General features: G+C 36.2%; 4 protein-coding genes and 2 pseudogenes across 4 annotated transcripts in view; 3 read left to right on the forward strand and 3 right to left on the reverse strand.

Annotated features, from left to right (window-relative positions):
* On the forward strand, positions 43-2432 carry LOC104746059 (gibberellin 2-beta-dioxygenase 4-like). The gene is made up of 3 exons (XM_019237002.1): positions 43-455; positions 1321-1687; positions 2087-2432. Exons 1-3 carry the CDS (start codon positions 115-117, stop codon positions 2375-2377), a joined length of 999 nt encoding a protein of 332 aa, XP_019092547.1. The 5' UTR covers positions 43-114; the 3' UTR covers positions 2378-2432.
* Positions 2548-10984, forward strand: LOC104746060 (E3 ubiquitin-protein ligase UPL6). Its single transcript, XM_010467445.1, has 26 exons — positions 2548-3061; positions 3558-3655; positions 3768-3895; positions 4272-4383; positions 4532-4712; positions 4840-5022; positions 5207-5389; positions 5845-5926; positions 6071-6183; positions 6334-6629; positions 6769-6865; positions 7154-7294; positions 7425-7508; positions 7633-7719; positions 7905-8045; positions 8174-8299; positions 8418-8516; positions 8784-8851; positions 8953-9019; positions 9225-9395; positions 9493-9582; positions 9672-9752; positions 9852-9925; positions 10033-10104; positions 10202-10291; positions 10422-10984. The coding sequence occupies exons 1-26, from the start codon at positions 2903-2905 to the stop codon at positions 10486-10488; spliced, it is 3090 nt and encodes a 1029-aa protein (XP_010465747.1). The 5' UTR covers positions 2548-2902; the 3' UTR covers positions 10489-10984.
* Positions 11280-12058, forward strand: LOC104746062 (stress-response A/B barrel domain-containing protein HS1). The gene is made up of 2 exons (XM_010467446.2): positions 11280-11501; positions 11689-12058. Exons 1-2 carry the CDS (start codon positions 11359-11361, stop codon positions 11876-11878), a joined length of 333 nt encoding a protein of 110 aa, XP_010465748.1. The 5' UTR covers positions 11280-11358; the 3' UTR covers positions 11879-12058.
* LOC109129323 lies at positions 12159-13168 on the reverse strand (annotated as a pseudogene).
* Positions 15073-15593, reverse strand: LOC104746063 (annotated as a pseudogene).
* The window catches only part of LOC104748253 (pectinesterase inhibitor 2-like), a 1309-nt gene continuing 672 nt past the window's right edge, over positions 20035-20671 (reverse strand). The window contains exon 2 of the mRNA XM_019236691.1: positions 20035-20626. Within this exon, the coding sequence (XP_019092236.1) occupies positions 20035-20626 (592 nt within the window). The remainder of the gene's footprint in view (positions 20627-20671) is intronic.

Here is a 20671-nt window from a genome sequence, read left to right on the forward strand (position 1 = left end):
TCTTTATACATATCTCCCGCATGTGTGTGCTTACACAGGCGTTAGCTCATCTCTCTCTATCTAGCACAATTTATCTCTCTAAACTTATCCATATCTCCTCCTGTCTCTCCAAAAATGGTGAAGGAGTCCCAGAAAATCGTGGCCGTAGATCAAGACATACCCGTGATAGACATGTCCTTGGAGAGGTCACGAGTGTCCATGCAGATAGTCAAAGCTTGCGAGACCATTGGCTTCTTCAAAGTTGTCAACCACGCCGTTGACCCGGACGTTACCTCCCGGATGGAGCAAGAGTCCATAAACTTCTTCGCTAAACCGGTTCTCGAGAAGAAATCGGTCTTCGGTTATGGATTGAAGGACATTGGGCTCAAGGGTGATGTTGGAGAGGTCGAGTATTTGCTCTTTCACACTAATCCTCTCGTACTTTCTCAGTTATCCTTTGGTAACGAATCTACCAAGTTCGGGTACGTTACATTATACTTGGCTAATGTATTTAATTTACAGATCTGGTTAATATGTAAAAAACCAGTTAAGATTATATACAACATAAAACATGAGTTCAGTATACCTGTATATCAGTGTATGTTATATAATCTAATGCATACATAAGTTAATGTCAAAATGCAGTTTCCTGTGTATTTAATGCGAGAACCTTTCCGTATATATATACGAAAATTGCATGCATGCATGTATATGTATAGTTAAGTTAAGTAATATGAGTCTGATTGTTTTTTACTTTTATGTTAATAGTGTGTCTATGAACAAGTGAATTTTAAATTGTTATATAAGAACAGAAAAATGCTAAGGTGAACCTATCATAAAATTAAAATGTAATATTGACTAATTAACAAGTACTTTGAATTGTGTTTTCAACCAACTTCATATATATATATATATATATTTGTTTGTGTTGGTGGATAAATTCACTTTGAGTCGTTGACAAATTGAAAACATTAAATTTGAGTCAGCAAATTAAATTTCAGAAGTACAGCTTCTCAGTCTGTCTACTCCAGCGGGAACGGGTAACTTTTTTTTTTTTTAACTTAGACAATGCATGTTGTGTGTACAGTGTGTATAATGCAAATTTACATCAACAATTTAAAATATTTACTTATGGAAAGACTTAGAGGTTCTTAAATTATCTAAAGCTCTTTTCTTTCTTAAACTGTTAAGCTTTCTAAATTTCACTAATCTAACAAACCTAGTATTTCATTAATTTCACTCTAAAAGTACACATATGAATGTTTCGATGTTCTCTTATATTACATAATATCCGTTCCGTATAATGAGCAACTGGCGATGTATGACATGTCTGTTTGACAGCTCGGCAGTGACTTGTTACGTTGAAGCAGTTAAGCAGTTGGCGTGTGAGATCTTAGATCTCACGGCTGAAGGACTAGGGCTCCCACCTCATACCTTCAGCAAGCTAATCAGAGCCGTTGATAGCGACTCAGTTCTTAGGCTTAATCACTACCCATCGTCCGATCAATTCCTCAGTGGAGCCAAGCTCTCTGATATGTCCGTGTCATTACCGAGAGTTGGGTTCGGGGAGCACACAGACCCTCAGATCTTGACAGTTCTTAGATCCAACGAAGTAGGGGGGCTCCAGGTGGCGTTCCCTGACGGTAGGTGGGTCTCTGTCTCCCCTGACCCTTCAGCCTTTTGCGTAAACGTAGGTGACCTTTTGCAGGTCAGTCCCTAAAAGTCATTTACACATTGATTATGTATATGTAACATCTTGGTTACTTTATAAACTAATTAATCTGTTCATCATCTATAATTTTTTAATTTTCATTTTGTAGACCAAAATAAAAAAAAGTTATATATGCGCCAAACATAAATTTTAAAGATAAACTTAGTATGCAACAAGTTACTGTTTCTCCAAAAGTATATAACTTGGTCACGTCCGAAAACACATTAGCTTTCCTCTATATATCCGGGTGTTACCAATGAACCGTATATCTTTTTTATGTACAATTTTTTTCTCTGTCGAATCCAACCTATATACATATTCACGAACAAGCATAATAATTTTCAACATGTAAGATTCTATATGATTTTACTAAGCTTGCTGTGAATGCATGTCTAGGTAATGACTAACGGGAGATTCATAAGCGTACGACACAGAGCGGTGACTACCGAACATGCAAGCAGGCTATCGACGGCGTACTTCGCCGGTCCGTCCGTCCATGCAAAGATAGGCCCTCTTCCGGCAATCATCACTGCGGCAGATCAGCCACGGCTTTACCGGACGTTCACATGGGCCGACTACAAGAAATTTGCTTACTCGTTACGCCTTGGAGCTAACCGTCTTGACATTTTCCGCTCATGTGTCGATGATGAGCATGATGATGAACTCGGGTCTAATAAAAGACTATAACTAGAGAAACCATAACACATAATCAATGATGTCACAGCAAAAAAAAATCAACCAACCAAAAGACACCATTTTTTTCTTCTCTAAACAAATATGCCAAAACCTTTTTGTTTTCCCGTGTAACACGACACGACCCAATTATTAAATCTTCTTCTTCTAAAAGACTCGAAAACGTCGTCGTATTAAGACTCACCACTCACGAAGTTTCCGTCCTTCGTTTTAGAGTCGGCTTGGCGAAAAATTACTATCCCTCTCTCTTAATTGGTTTTGGTTCCTTTCTTTCTTGCTGCTCCTGTGAAATTTGTTGTTTAGCTCCTTTGTACGCGAATCATCCAAATTCGTAATCTTGTTTTCGTCTTTGAAGAATCAATCTCTCTTGTTCTGTTATCTCAAGTTTTAGGGTTAACCCCGATCAACATCTTTTGGGCTCCTTCAATCGAAGCGTTGAGTAAGAAATAAGAGAAATCTTAGGGTTTCCGTGGGGGGTGAAATTGTGTATTGGGTAATCTAGGTTTTTAGCTCAAGAACATGTTTTTCCCCGGCGATCCATCGACTCGGAAGCGAGTTGATTTAGGTGGCCGGAGCACCAAGGAGAGAGATACTCGGAAGCTTCTCGAGCAGACGAGAATGGAGCGTAATCGTCGGTTGTTACAGAAGCAGCAGAACTCTGCTGCCCTCAAAATTCAGGTTAGGAACATTTATGATCCTATTGAAAAGCCTTTTCTTTTTGGGACTGGGTGATTTTTTTTGTGTGTGTGTGTTTTCTAAGCAATGTAGTTGTAGAACAAACATACTGAGTTATTTTGCAAGAAAGGTAGAATCTTTGAGCTATGTAGTGTGTACTTTTGATAGCTTTGTGAGGTTTGATTGGATATTGAACCGACATTTTCCTTTCCTGGTTCCTGCTTTTGAATTTCCATTGTCCTCGTTAAGGTTTTGGCCTCCTGTTACAGTGCCCTGCTGTACAGGTCTCGTGGGTTTTGTTGAGGGGTAGTAGGATTTAGGATTTAACCATTGCGATTACAAAATTTTAGCTGGAGCTGCAAATGCAACACTTTAAAATTGTTTTTTTTTCTGTTCCCTCTTATGTGGACACGCGCAATTGTTGTGGCTAAGGGAATATTTCTTTTGAACCGTTTATGCCTCTCTGATGGGCAAGGTGCTGACTAATTTTTGGCTACAGAAATTCTTTCGAGGTAGAAGATCTATGGCCATTGAGCGCGCAAAGGTGCGGCATGATTTCTGTGAAACATATGGGAATAAGTGCCAGAATGTCGATAGGTATTCTTCTTTGGTCTATTATGTTTGCTACAGTTTCTTGGTCGCAATATGGTTAAATGGTTACTATTATGTCTATTGTAACCCTTTCTGACATTTTCTTTTCTGCATACAGACATTGCTTTGAGCCAAGTTCAAGTTTCCTCCGTCAGCTTCTATTTTTTATCAAGGCACAAAACTCGGGAGATTTTGTGATACTTGTGGAGACTTGTCGGCTTATGAACAATTTCGTTCACAGCAGTGGTATTTCCAACATCTAGCATGCATCTTTTGTTGACACTTTTTAATCAATTCATTCAAGAGTTTGATCATAGTGCTTTTCCTTCTTAGGTAACCGTTGTAAGGGGAATCATGTTCTTTGTTTTCATTTTGCTTAATCAGTTTTTTATGTCTGCGTACTCTTGTTTAATATGTTAATCTTACGAGCATTAAAATTATAACATTGTGCGAGGAATGTCCCTTTCACCACAAATTAAACTCTCCCGTTTGCTGTTTACATCCTCACACATACACAATATTATTCTTATTTCGCGTTTGACAGATAATCGTTTCTCTAGTTTCTTCCCAAAAACGACTGGGATCTTGCCTAATGATATTACAAATTCTCATCATATGACAGGTGACATTGTCGGCCTTTTTTCTGGATTGGACTATTCCGCTGAGCATAATTTGGTGGACTTTAGAGTAAAGAAACTTGCATTTACCTGCATCGAGGCTATACACCAGAATAGGTAATATATATGTACATATCTTTGTCATCTCTCATTTTGTAGAGTGTATAGCTCTTTTTGTATCAATCGCTGACCAATCGTCGCTATCTTGGCCTTTTGAGTTCTGTTATTGAATTCATTTTTACCTCCTTCTGATTTTAATTATCAGGTACCTTTTAAGGGATCAGCTCTTAGTTACTCCTGAAGAAGCTAGCATTTCAACAGCTATCTTGATGGAGGCAATGACGTTGTTGCTAGATCCTAAGCTGCCTTGGGTTTGCAAAATAATTAGCTATCTACAAAAGAGAAACATATTCAAACTGGTCCGAGAAATGGTCACTACGGCTAAGGTATTTTTTAACAGTTCCCCATGATTATAACCCACGACCTAGTTCTTCTAAGTTACTGCGCATTAAATTGGATTGCTGTTCTATAGTTGGCAACCTATCCTTCTGAAGTAATCGTGGTTTGTTGCAGGAAAGCCCAAGTGGTCAGACTATGACCGACAGCATCCTTTCACTAGAAAGAGTATTGATACTGATAGTACCACATATTGGCCGTGAGCCATGTTGCTGCCCTGATGTTGATCCACGTTGGAGTTTCTCATCTATGATCCTTACAATACCTTTCATATGGCAGCTCTTCCCAAACTTGAAAGTGGTTGGTTCCTGAACTCATGTTTCTTAGTCACGGATAAACGCTAGCTAATCACAATATATGTAATATCATTGAAGCGAATAATAGCTTTTGTTTCTTATAAATTTGTGTTTGACCCTGAGCTAAATAATATCTTCATCGTGAGCATCTATTTAAACTTTGGTAAACTCATAGTCTCATTGTCCAGGTCTTTGCCAGCCCAAGTCTAAGTCAACACTACATTCACCAGATGGCTTTCTGTATTCAAAAGGGTACTTGTGTTCTCCCAAGTGAAACAAGCCTGGAATTCCCTGGTTATGCTTGCCTGCTTGGTAATACGTTGGACACCGCAAATGTGGTGTTGTCACTACCTGAATGTTCATTGGACTTGGTAGGTTCCCAATGCAGTTTATTTTTTTGTCTTTGTGTGTGTATGTGTTAGCTACTGTGGTTGGTACTTTAGTGCATGATTACTTGATTTTTTTTTCCTAATTGTTAGTGATTCACCTTGAGGTGTTCATGTTGAATACTCAACAGCTTATGTATATATCTAGAGAATTGACAATTATTTTTCTATTAGTATTTCTATTTACTTGATATATGGGGTAAAGAAGGTTCAGAGTTTGGCTACAGGTGATAGCGCCACGTAAAGTGGTAGTGTGGTAGTGTTGCGGAAAGAATTGATCTATTTTATCTTTGCTGCTATACAATCGCTTTTACGATTGAGAGGGTTGCATTTGCTGTGAAAAATCATTCATTAATGTTTGAAAACTTTACCAATACTATTTGCTCCCAGTTCTGTTTGATCCTAATGTTCCTTTGTTTTTCTTACTTTCTATTGACCAGGCAATTGACATTGCATCAGTTGCAACTTTCTTATTGGAGACGCTTCCTCCTGTGAAATCATCAGAAAAAGAAAGCAGACAGAGTATAGCATTCTTTTCTTGCTATATTATCTTCGCACATGGCTTCAGTTTGTTATCCTAAAGATTTCCTGTCCATTCTGCTCGCAGTACTTCTTCACCAATTTGATCTTATTCTGAAAGAGACTTGTACTGTTATCATGATACAGGTTCCCCTGATGAGGATGATATGTTGATTGACGCTGTACCAGAAGTAGTCTTGAATAGGGATTTGGAGCAGCAGATAACCAATGCTATAGACTCACGTTTTCTTCTGCAGTTAGTATGTACCTACTCTCTGTCATATGGAAGTACATTAAGTGCTATCCCTCCTCTGTGATTTTTATTTTTATTTTAATTCAAGTGCTATGCCTCCTCTGGATCAATTGATTCTTTAATCTTAAACTAAGTAATATTAGTTTCATCCCTGCAGACAAATGTTTTGTTCCATCAAGTTCCGCTTAGTACGCAGTCATATGACGAAGATAAAGAAGCATTAGCTATTGGCACAGCCAGTTCTTTTCTGTATGTAGCATTCAACACTCTCCCTCTTGAGCGGATCATGACAATTTTGGCTTATAGAACCGAGCTTGTAGCTGTGTTGTGGAATTATATGAAACGATGCCATGAGAAGCAGAAGTGGTCATCCATGCCTAGACTCCTAGCTTACCTTCCAGGGGATGCTCCGGGTTGGCTGTTACCTCTGGTTGTTTTTTGTCCTGTTTATAAGTAAGTTTTGTTTGATTTAATGCCACTTTTTTTTGGAGTATGAGTTAAATGTCACTCTCTCGTATGTCTATAGGTATATTAGTTTCGTGAGGGTGGTTTAATACTTAAAAAGTGGTTTAACATTGTCGTTGATGATCAGGCATATGCTAATGATAGTTGACAATGAAGAGTTCTATGAACGAGAGAAGCCATTATCGCTACAAGATATCAGGTTGCTGATCATTATTCTTAAGCAGGTAAGTGTTTTGATTAAGCATTTTTGCAACTTCGACGTGAAGAGTTTTGGATATATGATTGATGACTCAACGTAATTAATGACGCGATTAGCTGGGGCTTAGACTGCTACAGAAATATAATAAGCTAGATTGGCTTTGTATTATCATATGGATGTTTTTTTTGTTGCAGTGGTCATTCAACTTGATGTTTACACAACAGTTTCTTTTGGACTCACCAAAAGAATAGTATTTTGTGTCATGCTTGTACTTTTCTAAATATTTTGTGTATGTTCGCTTTTTTTTTTCCAGGCTTTATGGCAGTTACTATGGGTGAATCCCTTTGCGCAACCTAACACTGGGAAATCTGTCTCCAACGACCTCTCGAATAAGAACCCTGTTGAGTTGATTCAGAACAGGGTTGGGGTTGTTGTCTCTGAGTTGCTTTCACAGGTATGTTCTGAAACGAAGTTAACACTCCTTGACCAATTATGGCTATTTTGACTGTAAGTCAGCAAGACTAGCTGACTAGGTAAAGATCATTTATTCATTTTATTATCCTTGTTGATGAAATTTTCCGTAGTTGCAAGATTGGAACAACCGGCAACAATTCACTTCCTCGAGTGACTTCCAAGCTGACACTGTCAATGAATATTTCATCTCTCAGGTGACTACTACACTGCATTTTCGTTTAATGTTTGTGACATGCCAACACTGAAAGTTGGTTATCATATTTACTGATTTGGTAATAATTTTCCTCCATCATTGCTGATATTGTTTTCTTTCTCCAGGCCATAATTGAAGGTACGAGAGCCAACTACATACTGATGCAAGCTCCTTTCTTGATTCCGTTTACAAGCAGAGTCAAAATATTCACAGTGAGTGGCTGTTAGGATATGTATATCTGATGAATGATTATCTTTTGTACGGTTTTTAGGAACCTAGAAGAGCTAATTAACATAACTTGCATGAGTAATCTGGGTCAATGGGGGATTATACTGTATGTACTTGCTCACTGTTTACTTTGCTGCGGCTGCATTTACTTGCTGGCCATCATTTGTAGACACAATTAGCAACAGCGAGGCAGAGTCATGGATCTCCAGGAATTTTTTCTCGAAATCGGTTCAGAATACGAAGAGATCATATCTTGGAAGATGCTTACAATCAGATGAGTCAATTGTCAGAGGATGATCTTCGGGGGTCGGTAAGTACTCTTACCTGATATCTGTCTTCTAGCAATTCTTTGGTTCGACGTATCCATATTTTCGTTCCTGTGTCTCTAATTTGTTTTATTTTTGCGATACATATGATGCAAATAACTACTGCCTGTAGATTCGTGTGACATTTGTCAATGAACTCGGCGTTGAGGAAGCTGGTATTGATGGTGGTGGCATTTTCAAAGACTTCATGGAAAAAATTACCCGAGCAGCTTTTGATGTGCAATACGGGTTGTTTAAGGTCGTATGTCTAGTTTTACTCACTCAATTTTTTTGTGGATTCACAGTTTACCACACTCCATCATGTTTGCATGTAGTCTGTCTTTCTTTAACTGAATCTTGTGCATGCTTTCTTTCAGGAGACCTCTGATCACATGCTATATCCTAATCCTGGATCAGGAATGATACATGAACAGCACCTCCAGTTCTTTCATTTTCTCGGCAGTCTTCTCGCAAAAGTATGGTATTTGATTGGTGGCCTTGATGCTGAACTCTAACCGCTTTCTCTTCCTTAAAACTTATATATGTAGGACAGAAGTAATCCATCATACTTGCATACATTACTGGTTCTACTTGCCATGTTTCCATGAAAATAGATTTAGGGGTATAATTGTCTTGCATGTTTTCATAGAAATTTGTTGAACTTGGCGTTTTGTCTTCATTGAAGTTGATTTACATCTGTAAGGATAAGACTCATAATTTTTCTTCCCGCTATCTTGTTGCAGGCTATGTTTGAAGGGATTCTAGTTGATATACCATTTGCAACGTTTTTCCTCAGCAAATTGAAACAAAAGTACGTAAATTTCCAACTTCAGCTTCCTGTCATGTTATTAGTTTATTCAGCTCGCATAACTTTGTGAACATGTTGTGAAACTTATATCGTTCTTTGGCTAGGTACAACTATTTGAACGATTTGCCTTCTCTGGATCCTGAGTTGTATAGGCACCTTATATTCCTGAAGGTGAGTTTTACTGAACGATCTATTTTCTTGTTGCTTTGTGGAACTGGGAGTTAGCTGTTAGCATAGATGTGCGAAAATGCTGAATTCTGTTTTTTTTTCATTGAAACTGAATTTGATTGTTTACCTACAAGAATTTTGTCTCTTTTTCTTTTCTTTTTAGCTTTGTCCACTTTATAAGTCTTCAATTACATTATGATATTTGCAGCGTTTTAAGGGTGATATCTCAGAGTTGGAGCTTTACTTTGTTATTTTGAATAATGAATATGGTGAGAGGACAGAGGAAGAGTTACTTCCAGGGGGGAATGACATGCGAGTGACAAATGAGAATGTTATAACTTTCATTCATCTGGTTTCCAATCATCGGTTAAATTATCAGGTACTTAGGAACCACTTACCTCTCATTTATCTTAGCATACTTGAGGCCACCTTATAAAATCAACAGCTTTTTATATCATCCCATTTTTCGGATGCAGATACGCCAGCAGAGTTCTCATTTCCTGAGGGGGTTTCAGCAACTCATTCCAAAAGAATGGATCGACATGTTCAATGAGCATGAACTTCAGGTGCCGATGGATTATTGTACTTGCTTTGTTAGTTGTTCCATCAAGGAGCATGAACGATGGAAAAGTTCATTTGTGGGCTTTGGTTGCAGGTTCTCATATCTGGTTCAGTTGATAGTTTGGATATTGACGACTTGCGAAACAACACTAATTATGCTGGAGGCTACCACGCGGTGAGTGGTTCTTCGCTGTCAGCCAAAATGCCATTGTGAATTAGCGTAGAGATACTTTTGAAACATTGTTGTATAATTACGTCGCTATATTCTTGACAGGGACATTATGTGATCGATATGTTCTGGGAAGTTATGAAAAGCTTCTCAACTGAAAACCAGAAGAAATTCTTAAAGTAGGTCAAATTTCGCAGTTACTACAGTCTTTGTACCCAATGATTACTATAGTCTATTTGTTTTCGTTAATGGAACTAAGAGGTATATGTATCATCTTCAATTTCAGGTTTGTGACGGGCTGTTCACGAGGACCACTGCTCGGTTTCAAATACTTGGAACCTGCATTCTGCATACAAAGGTAAATTACACAGATTAACAAACGTGTTTGACTTTTGTGGGATTTGGACAGGTAACATAATTATAAAAGATCCATCCTCGTTTGGAAATTGTTTCAGGGCTGCTGGTAGTGCGAGTAACGAATCAGTTGATAGACTACCGACAGCAGCCACTTGTATGAACCTTCTTAAGCTTCCGCCTTATCAAAGGTTTGTCCTCTTGTGAAGTTACAAATCTCTTTTTGGTTTTTGCTCAGTAAACAGAAATCATTTGTTGCCAAAGTACATTTTCTTGCACTTGGTGCTGTAGTTAAACATGTCTTTTTTGTCAATGATGCAGCAAAGAGCTACTAGAGACCAAGTTGATGTACGCCATAAGCGCAGAAGCGGGTTTTGATCTGAGCTGAATAGCGCTTCCTGCCTTAAAGACAAGACTATCATGGCCCCAAATCGAGCAGGCTTCACCCTTTTGTTTTAATTTTCTAGCGTTCCCTGTTATGGTCCAAAATCGTAACCCTGTTAGGCTGATGTGGAGGCTGAAGAATGTGTTGGCTCTGAAGGAATCTAAGAGACGGATGTAGAGGGGAACGTGTACTGGATATTATTAACTAACGGGATTCATTTGCAGCTCAGCTCTTCTTTAAAAAAAATGTGAGAACTAAAAGAAGTGATTACTGGGAAGTCTTCTTATTCGGAGGTGCCTGAGAGTTAAAAATTCAGTGACAGATGATGATGGGGAATAGATATAAAAATAAGCGTTAAAATAAGACTGGTCTTTTAGTGCGTTAGAGTGGAACTAAAAAAATGCTGTAAATTATTTGCTTATTTGCATGTTACATGATAAAATTTGTAAATTATTTGCATCGTACCACGTCTTGTAGAGTTTTAACCCTCTTTTTTTTTTTTTTGGTCGTCATGATTAGTAGATTAAAACGTCATCTAGTCCTCTCCTCTCTAAGGAAAACAAAGATGCAGTATTAAGTGAGATCGACTTGTAAAGATTAAAGTGTATATAAATGGTATACTGGTAAAGTGTAGTTATCGCTTTCACCATAAACCAACCAAGTAAACCTAACTGTTTATAAGTTAAAAAGCTACCAGTGATGTTATGTTTTATTGAGATGTCAGCTTAACCAAAAACAATGCGACGACGAACGTATGTATTTGCACCTTGCACGTTGTAAAAGATCCTGACCGTCCATTTATAGATTATAGTCAAACTCCACCACAGTCGAGAGAAGAGAGAAGAAGTGGAAAATATCATATCAGAGACAGAAATGGAGGAAGCTAATAAGGGAACTGTGAAGCACGTACTGCTTGCGAAATTCAAAGATGGGGTAAGCCCTGAGAAAATCGAAGAACTCATCAAAGGTTACGCCAACCTCGTCAATCTCATCGAACCTATGAAAGCTTTCCACTGGTTTGTTCTCCGATCCTTTTGTGTGTTTTGTAATCATATTCCTGATCGAACTATTTAGATCTGAATCATGCTTCTTAGCGTTTCGCAAATCGAGATCCAAATTTGCTCTCTTGTCTTTTTTTTTTTACTGATTTCTGGGTGGCTTTGCACTTAAAACCTGAGAGATGATGATATGTATAAATTTTAGGGGAGAAGATGTGAGCATTGAGAATCTCCACCAAGGTTACACTCACATATTTGAATCCACATTTGAGAGCAAAGAAGCTGTTGCTGAGTACGTTGCTCATCCCGTTCACGTTGAATTCGCCACCATGTTCCTAGGCAGCTTGGATAAAGTTTTGGTTATAGACTACAAACCTACCTCTGTGTCTCTCTAATTACGTTGCTGCAGCCAATTCTCTCATCTTGTGATCTTGTTCAATAAAGTATCTTCCTTTTCAGTTATGACCTTTTTGGTTTGCCCTTCATTGTTCTCATCTTTTCCTATGGTGTTGACTTGATGTGTAAAACGATCTTGAGTTTTTTTTACTGGATAATGAAGAGAGTTTGGTTTCAGATATTTTTCTCTTCTTTGCTATATAAGTCTAATACTTACCAGTTGTTGCCTGTTAATTTACCTATGTAAAAAAAAACAAGATGCGAAGAAACCAGGTTCTTGATGTAGTGTATAAAGAGTATGAAGGGAGATTGAATTCTATTGAAAGCTTCTGATGCATTTGTTTGTGCAGAACCAAACAAACGTGATCATTGCAAGTGTTGGAAACTCGTGGAATGGGTCTCTGATTCTTTAGTTAGACCACAAGTCCCTATTCTAAAAGAGAGAAAAGCTTCGCTATTCTCAGCATTAGATAGTTATCTGATTAGTATTATTTTCTATACTTTACCAAATTCTCTTATCTTTGGTGCTAAAAAGGTTTATTGTAGGACAACTTTAAAGGTTCTATGGATATGAATATATGATTGTCACAAATTTACACCAGAGGTAACGAGATATGAGTATGACAGTAGACACAGTAATTTAACTATAAATTTATTCCTTCCCATCTTGCAGGTGAAAAACGACAGAGAAAACTCTACAAAGAATCAGGACCTCAAAACGTCAGAGAAAACTCTAGCAATGTGTAACGTTCTTTTAAACCGCATATTGCGTAATGGAACATAAGCCGGCACATTTTTACGTCCTTCAAGAATAGCTTCACACGAAGTTACACTAAGAAAGGCTCTCGCAGCCACCTGAGATGCTAACTCGTACTCCTTGGAGATAGAAAACTCTATAGCTTCGTTGATCGATTTAGTGGCCAAGTCATAATAATTTAAGCAAGAATTATACGGGAACTTGAGCGTCGGATCAGTCGTGGTTCTTGCTAAGGCTAACATCATTCGTTGGTTCTTATAGCCAAACGATAACGTCTTTTGAAAGACCAAACTGAGAAGACCGTTCACGTCGCTGCGGAACGTCATTGGATCATCGGTAAGCCAAGTGATGCAGAAGTGCTTGCGAATTGTCGGTGTTGAGCAGAGTTGGTTGAGTAATTGAAATGTGACTCTTTCACTCGGAGACAAAAGATGAAGACAAAGGAGTGATTAATAAAACAAGGAGAAGAGGAAGAATTGAGACGCAAGGAAAAGCCATTGTCTTGGATTTGAAGAATCCCATTATACTTAGATGTGGGAAGTGCTATTGCTTACTAATAATAATATATATAGTTTTTTTTTTTTATGACAAAAGTGACAAGTGTAACTCCTATGTGTGTGTTTAATAAAATGTGACCGGAATCTGTTTATTCTAGTCAATTGTTGACTCAAATTAATGTGTGAACGAGCGTAATTTTTGAAGGCTAATTAGGATTTTAATTTGGGTAGACATTAATCTTTCCTTCAAAAAAATTCACCCTTACTGGATGTGAAATTCTTCTTTAGCTAATTCAAATGATAATGAAACAGTAAAAAAAAAAATCTTGTTGAATAAAATATATTCCTTTTCAATTATCCTTTCATAAACATATTTGGGTTTGCCTGCATTGTTCACATCTTTTCCTATGTTGTTGACTTGATGTGTAAAACATCATGAGTTTGATTTTCAGATATTTTTCTCGTCTTTGTTATTAGTCTAATACTATAGTTGTTGTCTCTTAATTTCTTCTATCAAGAGAGGTGAGGAATATTAGTATTCTTCTTACTTTACTTTCCCGAATTCTCTTATCTTTTGTGCTAAAAAGGTTTATTATAGGACAATTTTAAAGGTTCTATGGATATGTATATATGATTGTCAAATTTACACCAGAAGTAACGAGATATGACAGCCTTAGCGAAGATGCAAGACAAAGTAATTTAACTATGAATGTATTCATTTCCGTCTTGCAGGTGAAAGATACACAAAGAATTAGAACCTCAAAACGTCAGAGAAAACTCTACCAATATTACACATTCTTTTAATCCGCACATTCTCTACCAACATCATACGTCACATTTTTACGTCCTGCAAGAATAGCTTCACACGTAGTTATACTAAGAAAGGCTTTCACAGCCTCCTGAGATGATAACGAGTACTTGTTAGAGATAGCAAAATCTAAAGCGTCCTCCATCGATTTAATGGCTAAGTCATAATATGTTAAGCAAGACCCATACGGGATCTTGAGCGTCGGATCAGTTGTGGTTCTTGATAAGCCTAACATCATTCGTTGGTTCTTATAGCCAAACAATATCGTCGTTTGGATGACATAAGTAAGAAGACCGTTCACGTCGCTGTCGCTGCCGAAACGTCATTGGATCATCGGTAAGCCAAGTGATGCAGAAGTGCTTGTAAATAGTCGGTTGTGAGCAGAGTTCGTTAAGTAATTCTTTTGTGAGTGATTACAAAAGAAGGAGAAGAGGAAGAATTGAGACGCAAGGAAAAGCCATTCTCTTGGATTTGGAGAATCCCATTATACTTAGATGAGGGAAGTGCTATTGCTTACTAATCTATAGTTTTTTTTTATGACAAAAGTGAGAAGTGTAACTCCTATGTCTATGTGTGTGTTTAATGAAATGTTTCCGGAATCTTTTTATTCTAGTCAATTGTTGACCCAAATTAATGTGTGAACGAACGTATTTTGAGGGCTAATTAGGAAATTAATTTGGGTAGACATTAATCTTTCCTTCAAAAATTCCACCCTTACTGGATGTGAAGTTCTTTAATATCCTTAAAAATATATGAAATTCTTCTTTAATATTCTTTAATTCAAAATGGTATTCAATCAGCTATTATTATTCAATTGATAATAAAACTGTTAAAAAAATCTTGTTGAATAAAATATAATCGCATTGTTCTCATCTTTCCCTATGTTGTTGACTTGATGTGTAAAACGATCATGAGTTTGATTTTCAGATATTTTTCTCTTCTTTGTTATTAGTCTAATACGATAGTTGTTGTCTCTTAATTTCTTCTATCAAGAGAAGTGAGGCCTATGCAAATACAAGATGCTAAGAAACCAGGTTCTTAATATTCTGTGTAGATATCAGTGTACGTATTGTAACTGTGTGATGTAATCGTCTAAAGAGTATGAAGGGAGATTGAATTCAAGCCCTTTTTTCACATCATGTTCGAGATGACAAGAACAATGCCACAAATGTTCTGAAAATCACCACTGTTCTTTATAGCTGAAGAAGGGTCAACTTTGAAATTTTCCATGTCTTCTTGGCATGTTGTAGGCCCTTCCATAGCTGCTGATACCTTGATGTTCAACCCTGCACCATCCCCTGACGCCAGGCTCTTCTTAGCCTCATTGAGACTGCTGATTGCACTCTTATAATGTTGTACGCACGAGGTGTATGCTTTCTTGAAAGTTGGGTTGGTTGCTGTCTTGGCTAGAGATTGGATTCTATTGAAAGCTTCAGATGCACTTGTTTGTGCAGAACCAAATGTGATTTTTGCAAGTGTTGGAAGATCAGCACCTGATGTCTTCGGGTTGGATTTCATGTAGCTCGAACAGAATGGTTTTTCGCTTTCCCGCAGATTGCTTTTATGTCTGCCACTTGTGCGTTCAAGGAACCAATCATTACAAAAAACATCAGAAAAGACACTAAAACTCTGTTCATCAGATATGTTGACATCTTTGCTTCTTTCTTTTTTTATGCTCGTTGGTAGATGGCCTTGCTACGTCTGATGATACATATTTGTAGATGCTTGCGATCGATTGTTTCCACTAGAACTAATTATAGAATCTCGTGTTCTGATTCTTAGTTAGACCACAAGTCCTAATCTAAGAGAGAGAAAAACTTTGCTATTCTTAGCATTAGTGCAGAGATAGTTATCTGATTAGTATGAAGTAATGAGATGCATGCTAGATCTACAGACTTGTAGGACATATATGTATTTGCGACGCTTAACAGAGAGATGAGAGCATAAAGAAGAGACGACACAAGATATTTGTTAACGGTTTGGATAACCTACATCCTAGGGGTCACTTCCAGGATCATTCACTAGAGTTAGAACACAAAAATCACATTTGCCACTTCCAGTATCTAGCACACACTTGTGTCTACCACTCTAATCTACATTAACTAAAGGAACCACCACTCTTTGTGTTTTCGGACGAGTGTGAACCTCTACAAAAACCACCGACAGATTCTCTATCTTGCTGGTGAGACAACACCAAACACAACTATGTATGCTTCTCTCAATTTTAGGTCCAAGGTGCTTAATCTTCTTCTTGTTACCACCTCTTCCTTCTATACCTCTTAGAGTTCTCCACAAACCCTAGGTTCCACAAGCTTCTTCCTATTGTCTTTTGGTTAAAAGCTTGTTCTCTATTTTTCAACTTGACCCATGCCTTTTGTTCCTGTCGCACCTGACACAAGCATGCTTCTCTCACACAGCCACTTCACTGTTTGCTGCAACTTGAAGCTTTTCCGCTCTGTTTCACTACACAACCTCTTCATGATGCTGCTTTGTTTTCTGCTCTATATTGCCTCAAGTTTACTCAACTGCTAAACATATTTTTATGTTGTATGATGGAGCTGATACCTTCTTCTGCTCTGTTGCGTTTTCAGGTTTACTTTGCTGCTTATGAAAGGCTTGTTCTCATGATCTTAAAACATGATTGGTTGAGCTCTGACTTCTTGGATCTTCTCAATAAGACTCAAGGTTCATCACGCCACTTCATTCCATGTGACTTCACATTGACCTGTCTTGGCAGAGCTAGTGTTCTCTGATTCTCTGGCTAAAGAATCATTGCGTCTGTGTCTGTACATGTGTTCAACGTTACTCGTCGTTTGTAGCTGTCCATGTATATGCATCAGTCTTGTTCACAGCTTCTTGATCTTATTTTGTTGAGTCTATAAATCAGTAACAACCTCAATACATCTTCATAGTATTCTTCTTACTTTACTTTACTTTCCCGAGTTCTCTTATTTTTGGTGCTAAAAAGGTCTATATTGTAGGATATATTGTAGGACAATTTTAAAAGTTATATGGATATGTATATATGATTGACACAAATTTACACCAGAAGTAACGAGATTTGACAGCCATAGCGAAGATGCAAGACACAGTAATTTAATATGAATTTATTCATTTCCCTTCTTGCAGGTGAAAGTTACACACATAATCACGACCTCAAAACGTCTGAGAAAACTCTACCAATGTTACACATTCTGTTATACACTATATTGCGTTCTGGAACATAAGCCGGCACATTTTTACGTCCAGTAAGAACAGCTTCACACACAGCTATAATAACAAAGGCTTTGGCAGCCGACTGAGATGTTAACAAGTAGTTCTTAGAGCTAACAAACCCTATAGCTTCCGCGTTCAATTTAACGGCTGACTCATAATATGTTATACAAGACCCATACGAGTTTTTGAGCTTCGAATCAGTCGTGGTTCTTGCTAAGCCTTTCATCATCATTAGGTCATTGTAGCCCAAATAAACCTTCGCATGACCAAATCCAGAGTTCGTTAAGTAATTCTTTTGTGACTTTGTCACTTGGAGAAAAAAAAGAAGACAAAGGAGTGATTGATAAAAGAAGAAGAAGAGGAAGAACGGAAAGTACGCTTCTTTTGAGGCCAGGAGAAGGCATTTTCTTGGATGTGGATATATGTTGGAAGTGCATATATTGCTTAGCTTTTTTGGATGACAAATGTGGTAAAACTGTAGCTCCTATATATATGGCAAGCTTTATCTTTGGTGTGTTAAGGCTAATGAATTGTGAACCAAATATGTTTATTCTAGTCAATTGTTGCCTCAAATTAATTTGGGAAGACATTAATATAGAAAATCCACCCTTATTGGATATGAAATCTAAGATATCTTTATAAATCTATGAAATTCTTCTTCAACTAAATTCAAAATGGTATTCAATCCATCATTTTTCAATTGATAATAATGAACCAGTCAAAAAGTATCTAGGTTGATAGTTCATTTCCATATTTGAAACAAACAAACAAAAATTCTCATAGGATTTTAAAAAAAAATGTCGTTTGAACCATACTCCAACAATCCCTCAAACCCTCAAATTTTGAAGGATTTTAAATTCCAACAATATCTTAAACCCTCATCTTATCCATAACGGATTGGTTAACGATGAAGTAAACGAGTGTTAGATGCATTGTTATAAGATTTTATGACATATCCATTTTGGTTTCGTCGATAATATTGATGTTTTAAAAGGATAGATATTCAATATCTATATTATTATTTTCACAACATTTCTTTGGAAGAAGGCTTGGAGTTCAAACTTATTTACACACAATGCCATTATAATTAATTGTATTATTAATTTGAATGCTATATCATTAATTTGAATCACCATTTCTATATTTAAACAGCATTTAATAAATGACCGGTCACAACTCACAAGAGTGTTATTTTGGTGTCAAATAGCATTTTATTTACGTGTTATATTTATGATAGAGAATTAAGTTTTTAACTTATGTTAAACATAATATAGATTGTAACATGTTATATTTACGTGTAAACAACATTTAATAAATCACCGGTCATAAGTTAAATCTATGAAATTTTTCTTCAGCTAAATTCAAAATAGTATTTAATCCACCATTTTTTAATTGATAATAATGAATCAATCAAAACAATATCTAGCTTGTTACTTGCTAGTAAAACCTCTATAAATTAATAATGTTGGGACCATGCCATTTTATTAATTTATAGTGATATTTATTACTTTATAATGAATTACTAATTTATAGATATACTTTATTTTTTTTTTGTTTTTAAAAAGTTATGAATTGAGATCATTTTATAAATATAAGACTAGACTTTCAAATGTTGTAAATTTTATGGTTTTGGAATTCAATTTGTAATATTTTTTAAAAATTATTGATAATAAATTACAAGTACTATAGAAAATTTACTTATACAAATGACATACATACATTCGAATTTATGAATAATAATATTAATTGTCGTATTTTAATAGTCTATCAAACTATCAAAATGTACATCATGCATATCTAGAAATTGATTTTTTTTTTTAAAAACTTACTTATTTTTATGACTGTTATGCAATATTTTATATCATTATTGTTTAAAAATACAACATAAAAATTGTTTTATAGATATGTATTTTAGGAGTAGCATACATTATTATATATATGTATATGTGTAAATTTACATAATTATTAATTTCTTAGATTATTGGGACCATATTTTACATGAGAATTTCAAAAAAAAAATATTATTTTATTATCTTATCGAATTTTATTATTTTTTACATTATTCCCACTCGGGACAAGGAAAATTTATTAATTTATATTCTTTATTCATTTTAAGAATATTAATTTATATAGGTTTTGCTGTAGTTCATTTCCATCTTTGAAACAAACAAACAAAAATTCTCATAGAATTTCCAAAAAAAAAAAGTCGTTTAAACCATGAACTTAATATCAAATGTTGTTGACGAGCCAAATAGACATGTCCTAAAATTTTCTAACGAAGCAACTAACATCCGTTTTCTACGTCGTTAACTAATATGATATCAATAAAATGATGTCGTTTTGTTAATTGGAAAAAATGCCGTTTAATACGAGTATACGACATTTGATGTTTTAAAATGATAGTTAAGATTACTTGACGTTTTAAATGGTTTTCGGGAAAGTTTATGGTTTTAATGGTGTTAATTTGAAAATTGATGGTTTAAACAACATTTTTGTCCATCAACAAAATAAAGTCATCTTATCGATAACAGATTGGTTAACTACGAAGTAAACCAGTGTTAGATGCATTGTTACCTAGATTTTATGACAGGTCCATTGTTATATAAAAAAAGACATGTTGATGTTTTAAAAGGATAGATAGTCAACATAACTTTTGTATTTTTAGCAGCGAGATGGTTATCTAATTAGTATTCTTCTTTACTTTCCCGAATTCTCTTATTTTTGGTGCTAAAAGGGTTTATTGTAGAACAATTTTAAAGTACCGAGATATGAATGTCTTACCGAAGTTGCAAGACACAATAATTTAAGTTTAACTATGAATTTATTCGCTTAATAGTCTTTTGTCTTCTTGGAGGTGAAAAATAAAAACACAAAGAATCAGAACCTGTAAACATCAGAGAAAACTGTACCAATATTACACATTCTTTTAAACCGCATATTGCGTAGTGTAACATCAGACGGCACATTATTACGTCCTGCAAGGTCAGCTTCACACGTAGTTATACTACTAAAGGCTCTCATAGCCGCCTGAGATGTTAACTCGTACTCATTCGAGCTAGCAAACCGTATAGCGTCCTCGATCGATTTAATGGCTAACTCATAATATGTAACGCACCACCCATACGATATCTTGAGCTTCGGATCGGTCGTGGTTTTTACTAAGTCTTTTATCATCGCTATGTTCTTATAACCAAACAATTGCGTCTTTTGGATGACCAATTCGAGAAGACCCTTGAATCTGATGGTGAACGTTATTGGATCATTGGTAAGCCAAATGATGCAGAAATGGTGGTAAATTGTCGGTTGTGAGCAGATTCGGTCGAGTGATTCTTTTGTGACTATGTTAGTTGTGTCACTCAGAGACAAAGATGAAGACAAAGGAGTGATTAATAAAAGAAGGAGAAGAGGAAGAATTGAGACGCGAAGAAAATCCGTTGTCTTGGATTTGGAGAATAAGTATGTGTATGCCCTTAGATGTGGGAAGTGCTATTGCTTACTAATATACATATATAGT

Source organism: Camelina sativa, chromosome 15 (assembly GCF_000633955.1).
Source record: "Camelina sativa cultivar DH55 chromosome 15, Cs, whole genome shotgun sequence".
Taxonomy (NCBI): Eukaryota; Viridiplantae; Streptophyta; class Magnoliopsida; order Brassicales; family Brassicaceae; genus Camelina; species Camelina sativa.